This window comes from Natrix helvetica (genome assembly GCF_964273705.1).
Source record: "Natrix helvetica genome assembly, chromosome: 3".
Lineage (NCBI taxonomy): Eukaryota > Metazoa > Chordata > Lepidosauria > Squamata > Natricidae > Natrix > Natrix helvetica.
In genome coordinates this window covers 58,873,919-58,894,160 of record NC_138549.1, presented here as the reverse complement: position 1 = coordinate 58,894,160, position 20,242 = coordinate 58,873,919, and the positions used below count along the sequence as shown (strand labels likewise).

General features: G+C 43.4%; 1 protein-coding gene across 2 annotated transcripts in view; it reads left to right on the top strand.

The window, feature by feature from the left end:
* Positions 1–20,242, top strand: part of SUCO (SUN domain containing ossification factor) — a 261,352-nt gene that overhangs the window by 141,625 nt on the left and 99,485 nt on the right. Inside the window, exons 12-14 of one of the 2 annotated variants that reach the window (XM_081947134.1) lie at positions 7,096–7,116; positions 7,310–7,365; positions 10,181–10,272. In XM_081947134.1, coding sequence (XP_081803260.1) covers positions 7,096–7,116; positions 7,310–7,365; positions 10,181–10,272 — 169 coding nt within the window. The remainder of the gene's footprint in view (positions 1–7,095; positions 7,117–7,309; positions 7,366–10,180; positions 10,273–20,242) is intronic. The other variant, XM_081947135.1, reaches the window with a different exon arrangement.

Sequence of the window (20,242 nt, the reverse complement as noted above, 5' to 3'; positions counted from 1 at the left end):
TGGGGGGAGCGCAGGGGGGTCATGTGCGGGCGTGCCGCACCCATAATGCAACACGCAACCCCCTCAGTGCGCATGCGTGCACAACGCGCGACCCCCCCATTTTTACATGCTTTTTCTGCCCTCCCAGGCTCCAGAGGCTTTATAGGAGCCTGGGGAGGGTGAAAAGAGCCTCCCCCGCCCCCCTGGAGGCCCTCCCTGAAGCCTTCGGAACCCTTAAAACCACCCTCCGAGCAAACCATAAGTAACCTCCGGTAACTAGCCTCCGGACGGTCCCTAAAGCCTTCGGAACACTTAAAACCACCCTCCGAGCAAACCGGAAGTGACTTCCGGTTTGCTCGGAGGATCGTTTTAAGCGCTCCGAAGGCGTCAGGGAAGCCTCCGGATGGTCCCTGAAGCCTCCGGAGGGCCTCTGTGGGGGCGGGGGGGCTCTTTTCGCCCTCCCCAGGCTCCTATAAAGCCTCTGTAGCCTGGGGAGGGCGAAAAATGGCTTTTAAAAAGGTGAACTCAGCTGACAGGGCAGCGCCTCGCGTGCCCTGACAAATGGCTCCGCGTGCCACTTGTGGCACGCGTGCCATAGGTTCGCTATCACTGCCCTAGGCACTGGGAGGCTTTTGGGGGGCGCGCCTGCCACGCACACTTTTGTCCGGAGGAGATCGGAAGAAAACGCTCCACTTGAAGGCAACAGCAGAAATGCGGTGAGGGGGGACCCCCCCCCCGGTGTCTTTCTTTTTACTTTCTTTGAACAACCAAGTAAATGAGGATTAGCAGTATCCTTAAGACTCTGATCTTTGTGAAGTGTTAAGATTGGAGAGGGGGGTTTGTTCTCCCCCCCCCTCGGAAAAGCGGCTCTACACGATCTTTCTCTCTCTCGGAGGAGAGAGGGAGAATTGGGGGAAAAAAAACCTTTGATATTCACTTCTTTCAAGCAATGAGTTAACGACCCTTTTTAACAATTGCGGAAGAAAGAAAGTGAGCTGACCTAAAAAGCTATGAATGGAAACTTTCTAAATGACTGTTCTCCGATCCCTGGGGAAGGCTGAGCCAAAATGGCATTTCTTCCCCCATTTCTGTTGTTGTTACAAATGAACTGTCGTCTCTGAAAAACTTTTTGCGCTGGAATTATAAAACCCGGATGAACCCTAGAGGAATCTCCTTGTACAACTCCTACTTGGATTGGGAAAAATTGATCTTAACCAGAGGGGAGCTGTAATGAAGATCAATATCCCACACTGGACTTTGCCTGTCTCTTGGCCCCCCCTGACAGCGCGCTCCTACAGACGCCATCTTTTCTGCTTAGACCTATAACTTTTTCTGAACTTTGAAATGCCTGCAAAAAAGCCTCCACCCAAACCAGCCTCGGCTCTATCTTCTGCTGTCTCAAGCCTGGTTCCCCCGCAAACTCAATTAACTTCTTTTTTGCAACCAAAAGCCCCCGAGGGGGAACAGCAGTCTCAAGAAACGTTCCACCAAATGTTTCAGACACTCTTAAAGGGACAGGACGAAATAAAAAAGCAGCTGGCGGACTTAAAGGAAGAACTCAGACAGAATCAACAACAGACTTTACAAAATAGTCAAAAAATAAATGCTCTGGAGGAGGGTGCTGTGGGGGTTGGAGAAGAGATGAAGGCTTTACAAAAAAAAATGTTGGATTTGAGAGCTACATGGAAAAAATGGAATTTGAAAGGATGTCTTTTTTTCTTAGATTTCAAAATATACCTGAAACAGAGGGTGAAGACATAAAAGAGACCATGATAACAATGTTAGCAGATTATATTAAAAGAGATCAACAGCAGCTAGGGTGGTATATTGACCTGATATATGGAATCAATTCAGCATATGCTAGAATACACAATGTTCCAAGGGAGGTACATGTTAAATTTTTTTAGAAAGACTACAAGGGATGAGATTCTAGGAGTTCAAAGGGGGGAACCTCTAAGATATAAGGACAAAGAAATAACCATTTTGAAACAGATACCAAAAGAATAAGAGATAAGAGGAAGAAATTCTTCTTTCTAACTAAAAAGTTATATGAAAAAAATATCTGGTTTCGGTGGTTAATTCCAGAAGGCTTGTTGATTTTTTGGGAGGGGGGGGTAGAGTGAGAATTAACACAGTGGTGGAGGCAGAAGCCTTCATGGGAAAACATAAGGACCTCCTAGATGAAACAAGAGACGGCACACAAGACATGAAGGGGGAAGGAGCCTTGGCTCAGCCAATAGACAGGGGAGAGGAGACAGCAATGAAACTTAAGTCACAGAAATGAATTAAAAACATATCACAATTGCTAATATAATGAAATGTAGAAGTGATATAAAGTATGGTTGAAGATGTCAAAGAATTGAGTAAAATAACTGCTAATATGAATGTAACAATGATATTTTTATATATATAAAATATGAAAGAGATGCAAGATTCCGGGGAAGTACCACTTTCCGTATGATGTAGCTGTCAAAAATTTTTTCCCACATTTATGTACCCTTTTCCCCAAAATATTTGAAAAAAACCAATAAAACTTTTGTTATTAAAAAAAAAACAGTATTCCCCGCACTTTCTGGTAGTTCAACAATAAAGTCCATAGCAATCTCTCTCCGAGGTGCCGAAGGTTCAGCTACCTTCTGTAAGAGTCCTGGGGTTTTCCCCTGATGTCTTTTTGCTGCTGAACAAATGGGGCAGCTAGCTACATAGCTCTCTAGGTCCTTTTTCAGTGATGGCCACCAAAATTGTCTTTTAATTAGGTGTCAAGTTTTCACAAAACCAAATGTCCAGCTAATTTGGAGTTGTGGCAACTTGCCATTAAGCACAGTCTTTGGCTAGCTGGATACAACTTCCCTCCCACCAAGCTAAGTTATCTTTCATCAGGCAGCTAGATTTATGGCTCAAAAACCATTTATCGGTGGCCAAAGCTTGTTTAAAAGTTCGGGTGATGTCATTGTCCGTCAACGTTTCTTGTTTTGCCTTGCATCTGGTGATTACTTTAGCGGCTAATTGATTGTTTTGTACTAGGGATTTGATTATATCTGGCTTCATACTATTGTATTGTGGTTTTCTGGATAGTGCATCTGCCAGAAAGTTTTTCCCCCCAGGGAAATATTTGAGTGTAAACTCAAACCGTTTAAAGTACTGAGCCCATCATTCTTGTTTTGGGGAGAATTTCCCTGGGATCTTTAGGGCTTCTAAATTTTTATGATCCACCCAGACTTCAAAAGGGATCTTACACCTCTCTAGGAAATACCTCCAGGTTAAAAGCACCCACCAAACTGCATAAGCTTCTTTCTTTCAAATGTCCACCGTTGCTCAGTCTCATTCAACTTTTTGGATGTGTAAGAACATGGTTGTAATTGGTCATGCTCATTTTTCTGAAGCAGGACCACCCCTATTGCCACATCGCTGGCATCTGCATGTATGATGAATGGTTTCTCTGTTTTGGGGGCTTTGGAATTGCCTTTGCTGAAAACAGCCATTTAAGTTTTTCAAATGCAGCTTGGCATTTCATTGTCCGGTTCAAAGGCTGCTTCGGTTTTGGGTTATCATCCCCCTTTGTTTTTAAAAGCTTAGTGATGGGGAAGGCAATCTGAATGAAAGTGGGGATAAACTGGCAGATAAATTTGGCAAATCCCAGGAAGCTTTGTAACTGTTTACACATGCAAGGTGGTTCCCAATCAAATACCACTTGCACTTTTAGAGGGTCCATTTCTATGCCCTGTTGTGAAATGCAGTACCCTAAATTATCGATTTTTTTCTTGGTGGAATTCACATTTAGAGTTTAGCATAAAGTTTGTTTAGAACAGCCCAGACTAGTTTTACATGCTCTGCTTTGGTCTCGGTATATACCAAAATGTCATCTAAATAAATTAAGACCCCTGTAAAGTTTCCCAACGATGCTATAACTAATTAATAATAATAGAGCCAATGTTTTAATACAAAAACCAGTGATTTATTAACAGCTTCATTAAGCATTATTCATTAGGCAAGATTTATTTGCAGTTATTTCTTTGCTTTGTTTATCTGCTTCTGAACTTTGCCCCTGTTCCTTTCCTCCACACTCAGTCTGTATCATAAAACACGTTACCCAATAGATACACCGATCTTCAACCAGCTACTGTAATCTGAGATCCGGCTCCGCCAACAGTATGCGTGGAATGTCAACATTGAGAGTTGACAACCCCCTTATACAAATGCTCATGTAGCAGGTGCTTTCCTGTCTTATTATTCGGAGAGGTTCCAAGGAACTGATGTACTCACTAGTTCTTGGTCTTTACCATAATCATTGATTCTGCATGGAACCATTTTTAGTTCACCATACCTCCCTTGGAAGTTGAGCTGCTGTGAGGATTATTATTTAAACTATCTGATGGATAAAGTCTCTCATATTTGCTCTGACTTGGACTGTCATTGGGCAGGGCTGCAGAGGTGCCTGAGGCATAGTTTAGTAGTATGATTTGGGATGTGTTTGAGTCAGGGAGTCTTGAGAATGAACAGAGTTCTCTGTGCTATCAGTTCAGCTATCCATTCATTGGATCTAAGCCCCTCCTGTATCAGAAAAATGTTGACAAGATGACCTGCAGTGGAGTATGTGATATAGTGTTGGTCTCTTTGAAGGAGGAAATATTACCTGCCTTGAAAGAGGCTTGGAGCCCCTCCTCAACTGACTATCCTTGGAGGTACTGTGTTTTCATAACTCTCATCCAGTTTCTGACCTTCCCTTATTGGGAAAGGGTGTTGAAAAGGTGGTCAGCCTGCAGTTGATAAGAATTCTGGAACTGCATTATGTAGACCGATTTCAGTCAAGTTTCAGGCAGAATTTAGTACTGAGAAGTTGGCTGCACTTCCACTTGTGGTAGAAGCAAAATGAAGATGTGCTCCTACATCTCTCAGCTGCTTTTGTTATTGCTGACCACAGCAACTCTCTGATTCTGCTCCGTGGATTGGGGATACATTTTTCAGTAATTTTCTTTCTTTCTCTGAGGCCAATATCAGATGCGGGGATGTATGTTTGTGAGTATTGTGTCTTAGCCCCCTTATTTGTGAGGTGCCATAGCGTTTTACTTTCTTTCCCTGTTAGTCAACATCTCTGTGGAACTTTTGGGTGAGATCAGTACATATACCGGACTACATCAGTACATTGTACATCAGGGCACAGTACACTGGTTATACTCAAAGTTATCTTTTGACCCTTTGGACAGTCCTTTGGACAGTATTCTGTCCCAGTATCTGGATGCTTGTTTTTGAATGAATAGAAACTGTTTCTAATTCAATATTATCAAGACAAAGAGGCTGTAAGTGGCTCAAAAACCCATAGCTCCTTAGCCATTTTAGGATTGAATTGGATGGTGTAGCCTGTTCAAAGATGGTGCACCATCTGGGGGTCTTCCTGAATTTACAGCTCCTGCTTGAGCAGGTGAAAGCAACGGCCAGAAAGGCCTTTGTACAGCTTCACCTGGAGTGCCAGTTATGCCTCTTCCCAAATTGGGAGGTTCTTCAGACATGCAGTCACACTTTGTTCACCTTATGACTTGACTACTACAAGTGCTCTACAGTTGATCTAAAATGCAGGCATGCACATGTAACTTCCTTGCTTTGCTCTCTGCAATGGTTGCCAGTTTGCTTCTAAGTGTGATTTAAGGTAATGTTTATTATTCTATAAAGCTCTATGTGGCACAGGGCCCAATTACTTAAGGAACCATTTGTCTGCCATATCTTTCTCATTGATACAGTCTAGCTGGATTGGCATACTCTAGGTTCCTTTGATTAACTAAAGATGTTGAGTCCTGAAAGTACACCTTCGCTTTCATAGCCCCCCCCCCCCCCCCAAGATTCAGATAGGCTCACCCTGATGGTGTTTCTAAGATTCTTGAAAGAGCTGGCTATTTGACAAGGGTGTTTGAATGCTTCTTTAAATGGCGTAAGTTTGTTTTTCCTCTTTTCCATTTTGTTGTCTTATATTGCTTGTTCTAGTTTATTATTATGTTTTACAGGTAGTCCTCGACTTAACAACCATTAACTATTCAAAGTTACAACAGCACTGAAAAAAGTGACTTATGAGTGGTTTTCACACTTACAACCGTTGTGGCATCCCTATAATCACATGATCAAACTTTGGGTGCTTGGCAACTGGCACGTATTTATGACAGTTGTACTGTCCCAGGGTGACATGGTCACCATTTGTAACCTCCTCAGTTGGCACCTGGCAAATAAAGTCAGTGAGGGAAGCCAGATTTGCATAACAACCACATGATTCACTTAACCATCCCAGTGATTTGCTTAACAACTGTGACAAAAAGGTCATAAAATCGGACAAAACTCATTTAACAACTGTTTTGCTTAGCAACAGAAATTTTGAGCTCAATTGTGGTTACAGGTAAAGGACTACCTATATTAGTTTTAATGTTTACCTGTGAAAAGCCCAGAGGTATATAAATTTAATTGCTTCTAATTACAATTTAATTACTATTAAATAGTAATTGCTAGTACTTCTACATTTGTTCAAGAAGGCAAACAGGAAAAACATAACCTTAAGTAATCATGTTAACATTCATTAACTTTAGAATCACATTTCTTCCATTTAAAAAGAAATAAAAGTAATAAAGGGAGGTAGATGGGAAGTTAAAGAAATATGAATAAATAAAAATGAAATGAAATGAAAATAAAACAGACCCCTTTTGTGGATTCTTTGTTTACATATTATCTGTGTAAAATATATATGTATTATCAGCAAAATACTGGTAATTATATCAAAATAAAAAATATTCATTATTGTACAACTTGAAAGCCTTGTACATCTCTAGGCTATAATAGTGATATTTATTTCTGTTTTATTGGGGTTTTATTTTCCTCTAGCATTCACCTGTAATTTTGAAGCATGCCAGGTGTTCGGCTACATAACAAATAACTGTGATAATTTGACTGCATGTTGTGACTTGTAGTGAGCATCTTATCATTTTCTGCAAAAGCATCGCTGTATATTGGATTGGTGAGAGAGGGGAAGGAAAACAATTTACATTCACTATTATTAATTGCACAATAGCTAATTTATTGCCTGCAGCATGCATGTATTTGACTGATGCTTTCTTTTTTTTTTCTTTTCTCTTACTTCAGATGTTCATCAAGTATATAAAGGTTAGCAATATTTTAATAATATTGAAAGCCTAAAGCATGGGTACACTTTTGTGGCTCTGCACACTAATGCATGAAAAGAACAGAGCCTGACAATATTCCTTTAGTTAACTTTGGGTGAAATTTTATTTTATCTTTATACAAGAGCTATTAATCATTTTCACTTTTCAGTTATTAAATACTTTTTATTTTTCAGGTGGAGTTAATATCACATTTTGGATCGGAACATTTCTGTCCTTTAAGCCTTATAAGGTATTAATGAAAAATATTATTTCTATGCTTTTTATATTCTTAAAACAAGATATTTCTGTTTGATGATATTTGCAAATATTCATTTAGATAAACTAGTTTTTCAAGGCAAAACTATACAATACTTGAATATATAAAGATCAGTATGAAAAAGTTGAAAAGTCAAGACTGTTGCAAGATCTAATCTGGGTCAATCATCAGGACCAGAGAACCTCTCCCTACCAGAATGTATGTTTCAGGACATTCTGTTTGTTGTATTTATGTGGTGCTTTCTTATTGATTGATTGATGTGTTGATGGCCGGTGATTGGCTATTGTTTACTTGTGCTGCGAAGTCCTTGGCTCCTAAGTACATGGTCAGTGGTCAGCTGATAGTAAACCAGCACTCCTGTTGACTGGCAAGGAATCATTTCCCTGCCTATCTTTGTATCTGCATGGCCAACAATCTTAGTAGTGAAATTGAAAGCTGTGCTGGACTTGGCTCCATCCTGAACCAAAAAGCAGCTACAAAGCTTTCTAGGCTTTGCTAATTTTTACCGCCAGTTAATCCCATCTTTTGCGCAGATTGCACTCTCCATCACAAACTTGCTTAAGACAAAAGGAGAGGATAAACCTAAACCTAGTCAGTCTTTTAAAAAGACTTTGGAATGCCAAGCAACTTTTAAAAAGCTCAGGTGGCTGTTTGCAGCTGAACCGGTCCTGAAGTATCTTGATCGAAATGCTTCCTTTGTCATCCAGGCTGATGATAGGAATGTAGTTATGGGAGCTGTGCTGCTACAAGAGAATGAGGCTGACCAGATGCAGCCTTGTGTTTACGCGTCTGGGAAACTGTCAGCAACTGAACAGAGGTGGGTGGTATGGGAAAAGGAAGCTTATGCAATGCATTGGGCCCTCTTAACCTGGAGGCACTTTTTTGAAGGAAGCAAGGTGCCTTTCGAGGTATGGACTGACCACAAGAACCTTTTGAGGCACTAAAATCCTCTTGGAGGGTCTCTCCTAAACAGATGCGATGGGCGCAATACTTTAACTGCTTCAACTTCATGTTGCACTACGTCCCTGAAGGGAAGAACTTCCTGGCTGATGCTTTGTCCTGAATACCTCTATATAATTCCCCTAAAGCAGAAGTAGTCAAAACACTTACTCCCATTCAAGCAATTGGCCCAAGTGACCACCCAGGCACAGGTGAAAGAAAACCGGCAAGTCGACAATGAGGTGACAACCACACTTAAAGCCACCCTCAAAGATAACAGATAGTTTCAAATCCATAGAAATGTTTGTTCAGTCCAGATGGATTAGCCTGAGTGGGGTCTAAACTATATGTACCGGAATGCCAGAGCCTGTTGGTCCTGGGTAAAAGTCATGAGTCCAGGTCCTCTGGGCACTTTGGTTTTGTAAAAACTCTACATCTAATCAAAAGACATCTCTGAACAAAGACATTGAAAACTATGTGGCAGGTTATCCTGTCAGTGTCTCTTATCAAGCGTCGACAAGGGTAAACCCCTGGACTCCTCCAAACAGTAGCGGAATCATCAGCACCCTAGAAAGCGATCTTGATGGACTTTATTGTGGAGCTTCCAGAAAGCTCTGGGTACTGACTGTCTGTTTTCTAAACAAGTGCATTTTGTCCCCAGTCAGAAGATTCCCTCAGCACGGGAGTTGGCCAAATTATTTTACACCATGTCTATAGACCACATGGAGCCCCCCAATGCATTATCTCTGGTGGGGGTGCAATTCACCTCATAGGTTTTGGAGGGAATTCCTTAAATTATTGGGGACTGATCAGGGACTGAGTTCAAATCACCAACCTCAAACTAATGAGGGTTGTGAATATATAAACTCAGTACTCGAACAATATCTCAGGTCAGTGGTCTTCAAACTTTTTAAACGGGGCCAATTCATGGTCCCTCAGACTGTTGGGTGCCCGGACCAGCTGGGTGGATGTGACTAGGAGATCATGTGACTGGATAGACGTGGCTAGGAGATCATTAAAGTAAACTTTAATTTGTTTTCCTCCTGGGGATGTTTTATTTGCTTTTGTTTGCATGTTGCTATTTTGGTTGACTTCTTTTTACTAGATCATTTTTTTCAGTTGTTTAGGAGTCTAGTGGTCTACTTCAGGAAACTCAGTTTTGCAGCAATTCTTCTCAGCCCCAAGGAGGTTACAATCAACAAGTCTTTCTCTCTCTCTCTTGTCTCTCTTTCCCTCTCTTTCTCTCTTTGTCTTTGTCTTTATGTCTCTCTGTCTATCTTCTGGAGGTGGGGGAGGTAAAAAAAACAATGTTCATCACCATCGATGAGCGGCCTTTATCTACCAATAAAATAATGTCCTGATATCGTTTCAGGTCTTTCAAGCTGTGTTGCTCCATTGGGCTAAGCATATTATTTGGTTTGTGTGTGACAAGCATTGCTGATAGTTTTTGTCTGATAGCATGTTTTTCTGGCCCTTCTATCTCTATTCTGTTAATATGAATTCTAATTTATGTACCACATAAATATGATTCATTGAATAGCCCAAAGCACACATTCTGGTAGAGAGAAAGTCCCTGAGGATGGACTCCAGCATGAGTCTGAAAGCTTGGAAAACTAAATCTCTCGTTTTGGTAACTGACCCAGATTGGATCTTGCAACATTATTGTGGGGCACATATATTCACCTTCATTCATAGGCAACTCTGTGATAACCGTAACTAGTAACAGCTGGGGAAATGTATTGCACATCAGTTTTATCAGTACGCTAGTGTGAAATTAGTCTTTTGTGTAAAAGAAAACTATCATGTTTTGTTACTTCTTTAACTAGTTTAATTAAAATATGATTTACAGAGTGTTTGGAACTAGCATGGTTGAAGAATATGAAGAAATTGCTGATTCACAATATCATTCTGAAAGGCAAGAACTCTTTGATGAAGATTATGGTAAGTAGTTGCTCACAATTTTCAGATAAATTATAGTTACATGATAATCAAGGGAGAACTTACCTGGAAGACTTCATTTCCTTTATTTATGAATTAGAGAACAAGCCTGAGTTAATGAGTAAGTAAGGTAGTTAAAAGAAATATACAAGTGTAGATATTTATTTTTGTAAAAGGAAAACTTAAAGGAATTACATTAAACAGTTAGAAAATGAATAACTCTCTATAAATCCCATGCACACACTTACAATCACTTTGCAAATTTATCTTCACATTGTATTTAACAGATTAACAGAGTTGGAAGTGACCTTGTCCACCCAACCGCCCAAGCAGGAGACCCTACACCAGGAGTTTTCAAACTTTTTAAACAGGGGGCCAATTCACGGTCCCTCAGACTGTTGGAGGGGGGCTATAGCTTGAAAAATTGGACAGCTGGCCTCCAGAAGTTGTGGGTCCTCCATCACTAGAGGTTTTTAAGAAAGACTGGATAGCCACCTAAGAGTTTAAAATGGTGGGGTCTCCTGCTTGAGCAGGGGGATGGAATAGAAGACCTCCAAGGTCCCTTCCAGCTCTATTCTGATTGTATTGCATGAAATAAAAGAGACAGTTCTGCTGCATTTGTTAGGCCCAAAAGACAGAACCTCACTGGACAGTGAGGCCCTTGAACTTCAAATCCACCAAGATTTAATGTGCTCAGAAACCAATGCCGCACATTACAGGATCAATCCTCAAATCTATGACTTGTCAGAATAATTCAGCTATCCCTCCTCCCCCCCCCCCCCCCCAAAGTGTGAAACAACACTGGAGGTTGCTCACCTTGGTGACCGATCGGATGCAGTACCAGATCCCTTTCCAATCTCTTCTAAGGCAAGGCGAACCCTCCACCAACATCCCAACGGCATGGATTCCACGGGGCTATTCCCAGGTCACTATAAAAGCAGCCATCATGACAGCTCAGGAAGAAGCCTCGAGACTTTTCTACTTAAGCTGGGTCTCCACGCAAGGAAGGGAGCCAGAAATGTGGGGCACGACTGAAAAAAAGGAGGGGGAGGGGGGAAATCCCTGTGGCAAGATTTTCTGCTTGCAAATATTGGAACACTGCTATCATGTCACCCCTAGTTTTTTTCTCTAGCTGTTCCCAAATCCTGCAACGGTTCTTCACATATTTTTGTCTCCAGGCCTTTAATCATCTTAGTTGCAGTTCTTTGCACTTTTTCCAAAGTCTGAACATCTTTTTTCTAATGTGGTAACCAAAACTGGATGCAATATTCCAGGTGTGGTCTTACTAAGGCTTTATACGTAAAGCAGTACTATTACTTCACATGATTTTGATTCTATGCCTCTGTTTATACAACCAAGGAATGTATTAGCTTTTTTGGCTGCTGCCTCACACTGCTGACATGTTTAAATGATCATCCACAAGGAATCCAAGGTCCCTCTCACAATTACTGTTTTTGAGCCAGGTTTCATCTAATCTGTACTTGTACCTTGGGTTTTTTCTGCCCAGGTGTAAAAACCTTGCTTTTCTCCACATTAATATTCATTTTGTTGGATAGGTCCTATTGTTCAAGTTTGTCAAAATCTTTTTGGATCCTGAGCTTGTCTTCTGGGTGTGGCTATTCCTGCCAACTTACTGTCATCTGCAAATTTGATGAGTTCCCCTTCTATTCCCTCATTTAAATCAGGGGTCCCCAAACTGTGGGCTGTGGCCCACTACCTGGCTGTAGTTTAATCACCACCAGGCCACATGAGTGGCTGGCTGGTGCCTGTGCATCTGTGTGTGCACATGGCCCCACTAGCGCGAGCCACATTAAGGGTTCTTGCCATACTCGCAGGAACCTCATTGTGGGCAGTTGCAGTCCCACTCGTTGAGTCTTATTGCAGACTCATGCAGACCTACTTGCAAGAGGGTCACTGAACGTTGTGGATACTTGCGTGCACACACATGCACCTGCCCCTCCCACAAAATTGGGCGTTAGTTCCTACCTGATATGCCCTTTCTCTGGATGGTGCATGGGTTAACTATGTCAGTATCCAATAAGGCTGAGTCTACAAATGGTGATATCATGGCTCCTGAAGTAGCTCCTCCCAGCTTTTGATGAAGTTGAATGGTAGACTGCTGTACTGTATGTGACTGAATTATGATGCTCATCTCTCCTCCTGACTACTCATTGGTTCAGGTCTGCACGGAGATAAAGGGTGGGGATGGATGCTATCTTCACAGTCCAGAGAAAGGGCGTATCAGGTAAGAACCAACACCCATTCTCCAAAGTTGGTGGAGATAGCATCCATGCATGGGACATACCAAAGCCTGTCCTGTCCAAACGGGAGGGATCGTGCGGTGACCTAGGGTCAATGTGTGGAAAGGACCTGCTGTAATACCCATCGGCCAAATTCAGCCTCTGTGGTTGCATATTTATCGAGCTTGTATTGGCAGACAAATGGAGATGGAGTTGTCCATGTGGCCACCCTGCAGATCTCCTCCACCGAGGCCTGTGTTTTCCAAGCCGCTGAGGTGGCTGAGCTGCATATTGAGTGTGCTGTGATGTTCGATGGGGGAACAAGGGCATGAGCTGAGTATGCTTTGGCGATGGAAGATCTTATCCAGCATCCTATGGCAGAGAATGAGGCCTTTCACTCCTTATTACTTGGGTTAAAAGAAACAACACCTTGGACCGTCAGAAGTCTGCAGTTCTTTTGATGTAAACCCGAAGAGCTCGGCGCACGTTTAGGGTGTGCCACTTGCGCTCAAGCCTGTGGGTCGGATTGGGGCAAAAATTAGGTAAAATCAATTCTTGTGTTCTATGGAAGACCAAGTTCACCTTCGGTACGAATGTCAGGTTGAGGCAGAGAACGACTCTCTCTGAGTGGAAGACGCACAGATCATCCTTGATGGACAGGGCCACCAATTCTGAAATCTGCCTCGCCGAGGTGACGGCGACTTGGAAGGCCACCCTCAAGGTCAGATGTTGTAAAAACATGGACCTCATGGGTTCGAAGGGAGGTTCAGTAAGAAAGTCCAGGACTTTGGCAAGTTCCCAAGTTGGGAACCTGTGGGCAACAGAGGACTGAGATTGGCTGCGCCCATGAGGAATCGGCGCACATGCAGATGCAGTGAGAGTGGCTCAGACGGGCAGATCGTGAGGACTGGGCCACAGCATGTCTCTTGAGCGTGTTTGGTGAGGGGCCCTTTGTCTAGTCCTGCCCGAATTCGAGAATGTTAGAGGTGGATGCCCTGAGAGGGACAATGTCTCGCTTACTGCACCAGGTGGCAAAAACTGCCACGTGGCATCATAGATCCTATTGGTGGAAGAACATTGAGATGCTTGAATCATCCGAATGACCCTGTCTGACAGGTCTGCTGTCATTAAGGCTGGCCACTCAATCCCCAAGCGGTTAGCCTCAACCATTGAGGGTCTGGGTGATGGATTGACCTTTGATGAAGAAGTGAGCTTGTCTGTGGGAGCCACCACGGAGGAGCCATCGAGAGGTTCATCAAGTCCGTGAACCAGGACCGTTGAGGCCAATGGGGTGCTAGGAGTAACAGCTACGCTTCCTCCTCCAGCATTTTGCGGATCACCCTCTGAATCAGAGGGAAGGGAGGAAACACGTACAGGAGACCAGGGACCACTTGCACCTCAGTGTTCCCTCTGACCCTGGTGTCACGTAACACGTGAAATACCTTGGCAATTGGTTGTTGAACTGCGTGGCGAAGAGGTTGAGGACTGGAACTCCGTACCTATTAGTCAGTTGAGCGAAGATGCAGTGTTGAAGGCTCCACTCTGCCAGATCTATCTGTGTGCAACTCAGCCAATCCACCTGTGTTTTCTGTGCCTGAAATATGTTCTCCACAAAGGGAGAGCAGGTGAGTTTCTGCCCAACTACCCAGGCGAAAGGCTGACACCATGAGGGATATGGCCTTCATCCCCCCTTGGCGATTGACATGTGCCTTGGTGGTGGTATTGTCTGTGAGAACCAGTATGTGGGAGTTGCGCACTGAAACCTGAAAGTGTAGAAGGGCGAGGTGGATCGCTCTCAACTCCAGCCAATTTATTAGGGATCGGTGTGGAGACCTGGGAGAGCTAGGGGGCGCTGGGGAATCCTGCCCGAGGAACGAGGCCGTGGCCGCTGAGGCAATCCGAGCCTTGTGGGGCCAGACGGGAGTGTTTAAGCCTCCTAGCTGCATTGGCGGCAAGCGGCTGCAGGGGCGGTGCCTGCGACGGCCACTGTGGTTTCAGCGGCGGTGTTGGCTGCAATGCCTGCGGCAGCAGCAGTAACAACAGTGGTACCAGTGGCGACGGTGGTGTTGTCTGAGGTGACGGTGGTAACAGCAGTGCTTGCGGGGCCGGGGCCAGTGGTGGTGGCATTTGGAGCTGCAGCGCTTGCGTCGGCGGTACTTCTGAGGCTACTGCGGTGTTGCAATGGGCGACAAAGGCAGTGGGCGGCAAGAGACAGAGGTCCCGGAGTTCTCATGGGCTTGCCGCTTGGAAGGAATCGCTGCCTGTTGAGTCCCTGTGAAGCCACTTCTGACCGTTGGCACCCTCCCTGCCTCAGGGCAACGGCGCAAAGCCCTCCTCCCCTGCCTTCCTGAGTCCAATTGAAGACTGACAAAAAAATTTGTAAGATTCAAGCCAAATTTAAGTATTTAGTTGGATTTTTTAATCCAAAATTGGAGGAGAGAGTTAAAAGCACAGCCAGTCCAAGAGAACTGAGTCTAAAAAGCTGGGAGGAGCTACCTCAGGAGCTATGACATCACAGTTTGTAGACTCAGTTCTATTGATACTAACAGAGTTAACCCATGCATGGATGCTATCTCCACCAACTTTGGAGAACATCCCCTTTTCCCCCTGTCCTTGCTCTGGGCCGTCAACCTGGAAAGCTTGGAGAACTCTGATCTAAGTCATTTATGAAGCTATGGTATAAGTACTGGCCCTAAGACAATCTTCTGGTACCCCACTGCTTCCTTCCCTCCCTGTAGATGTAGTGCCATTAAGGACTAGTCATTGAGTACAGCTTGTCAGCCAGTTACAAATCCATGTCTGTCCCACATTTTTCTAGCTTACTGAGAAGTAGGTTCTAGTCTAGTTTGTCAAATGCCTTGCTGAATAAATGTACTATGTCCACAGTATTTTGGTGGTGTACTAATTTAGTCACTGCGTCAAGGAATGAAATAAGATTGGTTTGGCTTGATCTGATTTTAACAAACTAGTTATAACTTTATTTATGTCTAGAAGTTCAGAGATCTGTTTTTTTATTATTTTTTCCAGTATCTTCCGAGGTATTGATATTAAGCTGATTGGTCTATAGCAGTGATGGCAAACCTTTTTTGGCTTGCATGCCATAAGTGGGGGGAGCGCAGGGGGGTTGCGCGCAGGCGTGCTGCACCCATAATGCAACGTGCGACACCCCCCAGTGCGCATGCGCGCATGAGAGGCGCGACCCCCCCCCATTTTTTGCATGTTTTTTTCACCCTCCCCAGGCTCCAGATGCTTTATAGGAGCCTGGGAAAGGCAAAAACAGCCTCCCCCGCCCCTCCCGGAGACCCTCTGGAGGCTTCAGGAACTTTCAGGAGGCTTCCCTGAAGCCTCCGGAGGGCTTAAACCGACCCTATGTGTTTAGTCCTCCGGAGGCTTCAGGAAAGCCTCCTGAAGGTCCCTGAAGCCTCTGGTGGGCTTAAACCGACCCTACGAGCAAGCTGGAAGTCTATTCCCGAACTTCCAGTTGCCCATAGGGCCGGGTTTTTTGCGCCCCTGAAGCCTCCGGAGGGCCTCCGGGGGGGCGGGTAAAGCCTCTGGAGCCGGGGGGGGGGCGAAAAATGGCTTTAAAAAAGGCTGAACTTAGCTGGCCAGTACGCACATGCGCGCCTGCCAGCTAACAGGGCAATGCCTCGCATGCCCTGACAAATGGCTCCGCGTGCCACCTGTGGCAAGTATGCTATAGGTTCACCATCCCGGGTCTATATTTCCTGGGCATGTTTTGTTTCCTTTTTTGAAGATGAGAACCACATCATCTCTTTTCTAATCCTCTGGTAGTTCCCCAGTGCTGGGATGTAATCCATCAGATCCCAGTGATTTATATTCATCAAGGTTAGACATTTTCTAGCTTGTTTTAATTTTTATTTCTAATCTGTCTTTTATATTTATCCTTTTGGTATGTTGGACCATAGTTTCATTTTGTGTAGAAACTGATGCAAAGAATGAGTTAAGCAGCTCTGCTTTCTCTCTACTGCCTGTTACTTCCTTGCTATCTTCTCTCATTAGTGGACTGACCTTGACTTTTTTCTTGTTATTTATATGTTGAAAGAAACTTCTTTTCTTATCTTTGACTTTTGTTGCAAGTCTTTGTTGATTCTGAGCCTTTGCTTTCCTGACTTCATCTTTGTGGATTCAGGCTTTATGCTGGTATTGTACCTTAGTTATGTGTCTCTCTTTCCATTTTTTGTATTTACCCTTTTTGTCTTTCAGTTTATCAGAGATATCTTTGTGCAACCATGCTGGTTTCTTCTTGGATTTCTTCTTTTTCTTTTCAGTGGTATTGTGTTGGACTGGGCTTTAAGATCACATTTTTCAGTGTTTCCCATGCTTCTTGAGTTGTTTTCCCCTTTAGGATTTTTATCCATGAAAATTGCTTAGACAATCTCTGAGTTTGTTAAAATCGGCTCCTTTAAAGTTTAACATTGGATTATATTCTATAACTTGTTTTTGCATTATATTGAATTCCAGGATGACGTGATCACTCTCACCCAAGGTTCCAGCAGCTTCAATTCCCCCTATCACTTCTTCTCTATTAGTAAGAATTAGGTCCAGTGTGGCTTTTCTTCTAGTTCCTCTACCTTTTGGATGACAAAGTTGTCAGCTAAATTGGCTAGGAATCTCTTCAATTTCCTACTTGCTGCAGAGTTTGTCTCCCAGTTGATATCAGAATAGTTAAAGTTTTCCATTACTACTGCTTTCTACCTACATTTGTTAATTGATTAGCAACAAGTTCGTCAATTTCTTCTGCTTGGTTGGGTGGCCTGTAGTATACTCCTATAGCAATGTCATTTTTTCCTTTTACATTTTGTTAACCTATCAGCTATTTTACAATAGCTAGACTGATGCGGTAATCTGATCAGTTTCTACTTTACAGCTTCTCTCACATTACAGTATTTAATGTCTACATGTTTACTTTACAGTACACTACCTTAACATCTTTCAGTAATTGCACATACCTTGGTTATTATCAACACTTCCTGGTACTATTGAAGTTCATACTTAACACTGTGTGCCCTGATCTCTTTTGCAGTAAACTGTTCAGGAGGCATGCCTTTATTACCCCTCTCAGATCGTCTTGGAATTATGTTTTCCTGTGTCACTGTTTCTGGTCTCTCCTCTTCTACATCTATGTCATCTGTGCTTTTACATTTTATCAAAGTTCTATACTCTTCTACATCTCTATCTGACTCGGTCTCATCTTCCAACAGATTAGAATTCCGTATTGGCATGAACACCTCATGATTAGCATGTATCTTGTTCCAATTGTTCTGTTCTCCAAAACTAGCAGATCTTGTTATCACTACTTGCTTAGTACCATCTGTAAAACTGTACCTCTTTGTTCCTGGCTCATACCCAACAAACCAAAGTTTTCTGGCCTTTCTCTGACCTTTTCTCCTAGTATATTTCGGATTATGCACACAAGCATAATTACCAAACGTTCTTAAATGAGTTAAAGAAAGTTTCCTTTTATGCATCAGGAAATATGGCGCTTGCTGTATTTCCTCACTCCATAACCTATTAACGATATAATTCACTGTCTTTATGGCTTCTCCCCAATATGCTTTACTCATGCCTGCATCAACAAGCAATGTGTCTTTCATTGTCTATAGCACACTATTTCTTCTCTCAGCCACACCTTTTTCAGAAGGCGAATACTTTTACTTTACTTTACTTTTATTCATATTTCTAGACCGCCCCCTCTCCCAAAAGGGACTCGGGGCGGTGTACAGTCGATGGAATACATAAAAAATACATAAATAAACAAATACTTAAATATTTAAATACTTAAATAATTAAATGCTTACATGGAGGAGGTTATAAGAACTGTACATTCAAGTAAAGCATTTAAAATACAATATTTAAAAAACGACCCCTAAAAATACCCCAAAGAATTAAATTTAAAATAGTTCCCCAGAAATTCCAATTAAAAATATCTGCCAGGAGGTAAAATAAAACTATGAGTGTGCCAAGCCGGCTAATCGAAACAGGTGAGTCTTTAGTTTTTGTCGGAAGGAGCGGAAGTCGGTGGTAGTTCTGATGTCAGGGGGGAGGTCATTCCAGAGGGTTGGGCCCATCACAGAGAAGGCTCTACTCCTAGGCGCCGCCCGTTGGCATTGCTTGGTGGATGGTACCAGGAGAAGTCCCTCCCTGTGAGAGCGGATTGGTCGCAGGGATGTATGCGGCAGGATGCGATCCCGCAGGTAGCTAGGTCCTGTGCCATGGAGCGCTTTAAAGATGGTGATCAACACCTTGAAACGCACCCGAAAAACCACAGGCAGCCAGTGCAGCTCACGCAGGAGAGGTGTTACGTGGGAGTACCTAGTACTCCCCATGATGGCCCACGCGGCTGCGTTCTGGACTAGCTGTAGTCTCCGGGCGCGTCCCAGGGGAAGCCCCATGTAGAGAATATGATTTGTTTTTCTATGTCGTATGCCTAGATTGCTTAACCATCTTTGAAACCTCTCAGACATAAATTCTGTTCCCCTGTCTGTTTGCAGCTGGCATACCTTACATCCATGCTGTTGTTCTACAAGTGTTACCTATTTCCTGAAGTGTTGCAATACTTCAATCTTATTTTTCAGTAAATAAAACATTAAAATGACGAGGACAACCACCACAGTTACCAAAATAGGGGGGGGGGGGCAACCGCGACAATAGCATCCCCATCAGGATTATATTCAGCGGAAAGCATGCTAGGAGGTGAGAAATCAGGTTCCACTATAAATCTACAGAACGTGCAATCAACCCTAACTTCAGTTCAGGAGACAATGATGAAGATGCAGGAGAAATGACAAAAAGTCTTAAAGAACTTAAGAGTGATATGGGGAAGGTGAAAGGAGAGATATACAAACTAGATGATAAAATTGGTACAATGCAGGAAAAGATAATACAAAATGAGCAAAAAATAAAATAGTGGAAACTAGAAAGTAAAATGATGGTAAACAAAGAAACTGAAGAGGCCATTATAAATTTAGAGATGGAGAGATCAGTGTTTTATCTTAGATTCCAAAATATATTGGAAACTGTTGTGACCCAGCAGGATCCTTCGCAGCTGCTGAGCGACTCAGATAGCGACGAACCCTATGAGTCGGCTATGGAGGAGGTGGAGGACCCTGGGCAGGGTTCAGACGCAGAGCAGGGACCAGAGAGGCTGGTTGGCCACCAGGATGCGCCTGAGGCATGGAGCAGTGGGGAAGATCAAAGGGGGTTTGTCCCTGACGCCCGGCAGAGAAGGGCGAAGAAACGAAGGCAACAGCTGCTCCGGAGACAAGCTCCTAAGAGATAATGAAGCTCAGGTGGCTGTGGCGTGGCCCCTCCCAAGACAGGACTTTGGGAGGTAGCTGTTTGCAGGACTCAACTGTTCGTAACAGTATTGAGAAATTCTTGTCTGGTCTGTCTTGTATTCCATTCTGTTTGATTTGGGTTGCTGCCAACTATTCTTGCATGTGATTCTTGTCTGGGCTTTCAGCCAACAGAGTTGTAATCTTTGTGATTAAAGAGTGGCAAACAGCCAAGCCTGTGTCGGCGTTCATTACCGGATGGAGGAGGGTCAGAACAGGAAACTAAGGAGGAAGACCTTCCAAAGTTATTGGCCGAACTCCTGGCTGAACTTCTGCAAAAAAGCAAGTAGGATGTGGAAAATGACTTGGACGATGTGTATAGGGTCCACACAAACTATGTACACAGACATAAACTTTCATGAGAGATACATGTAAGAT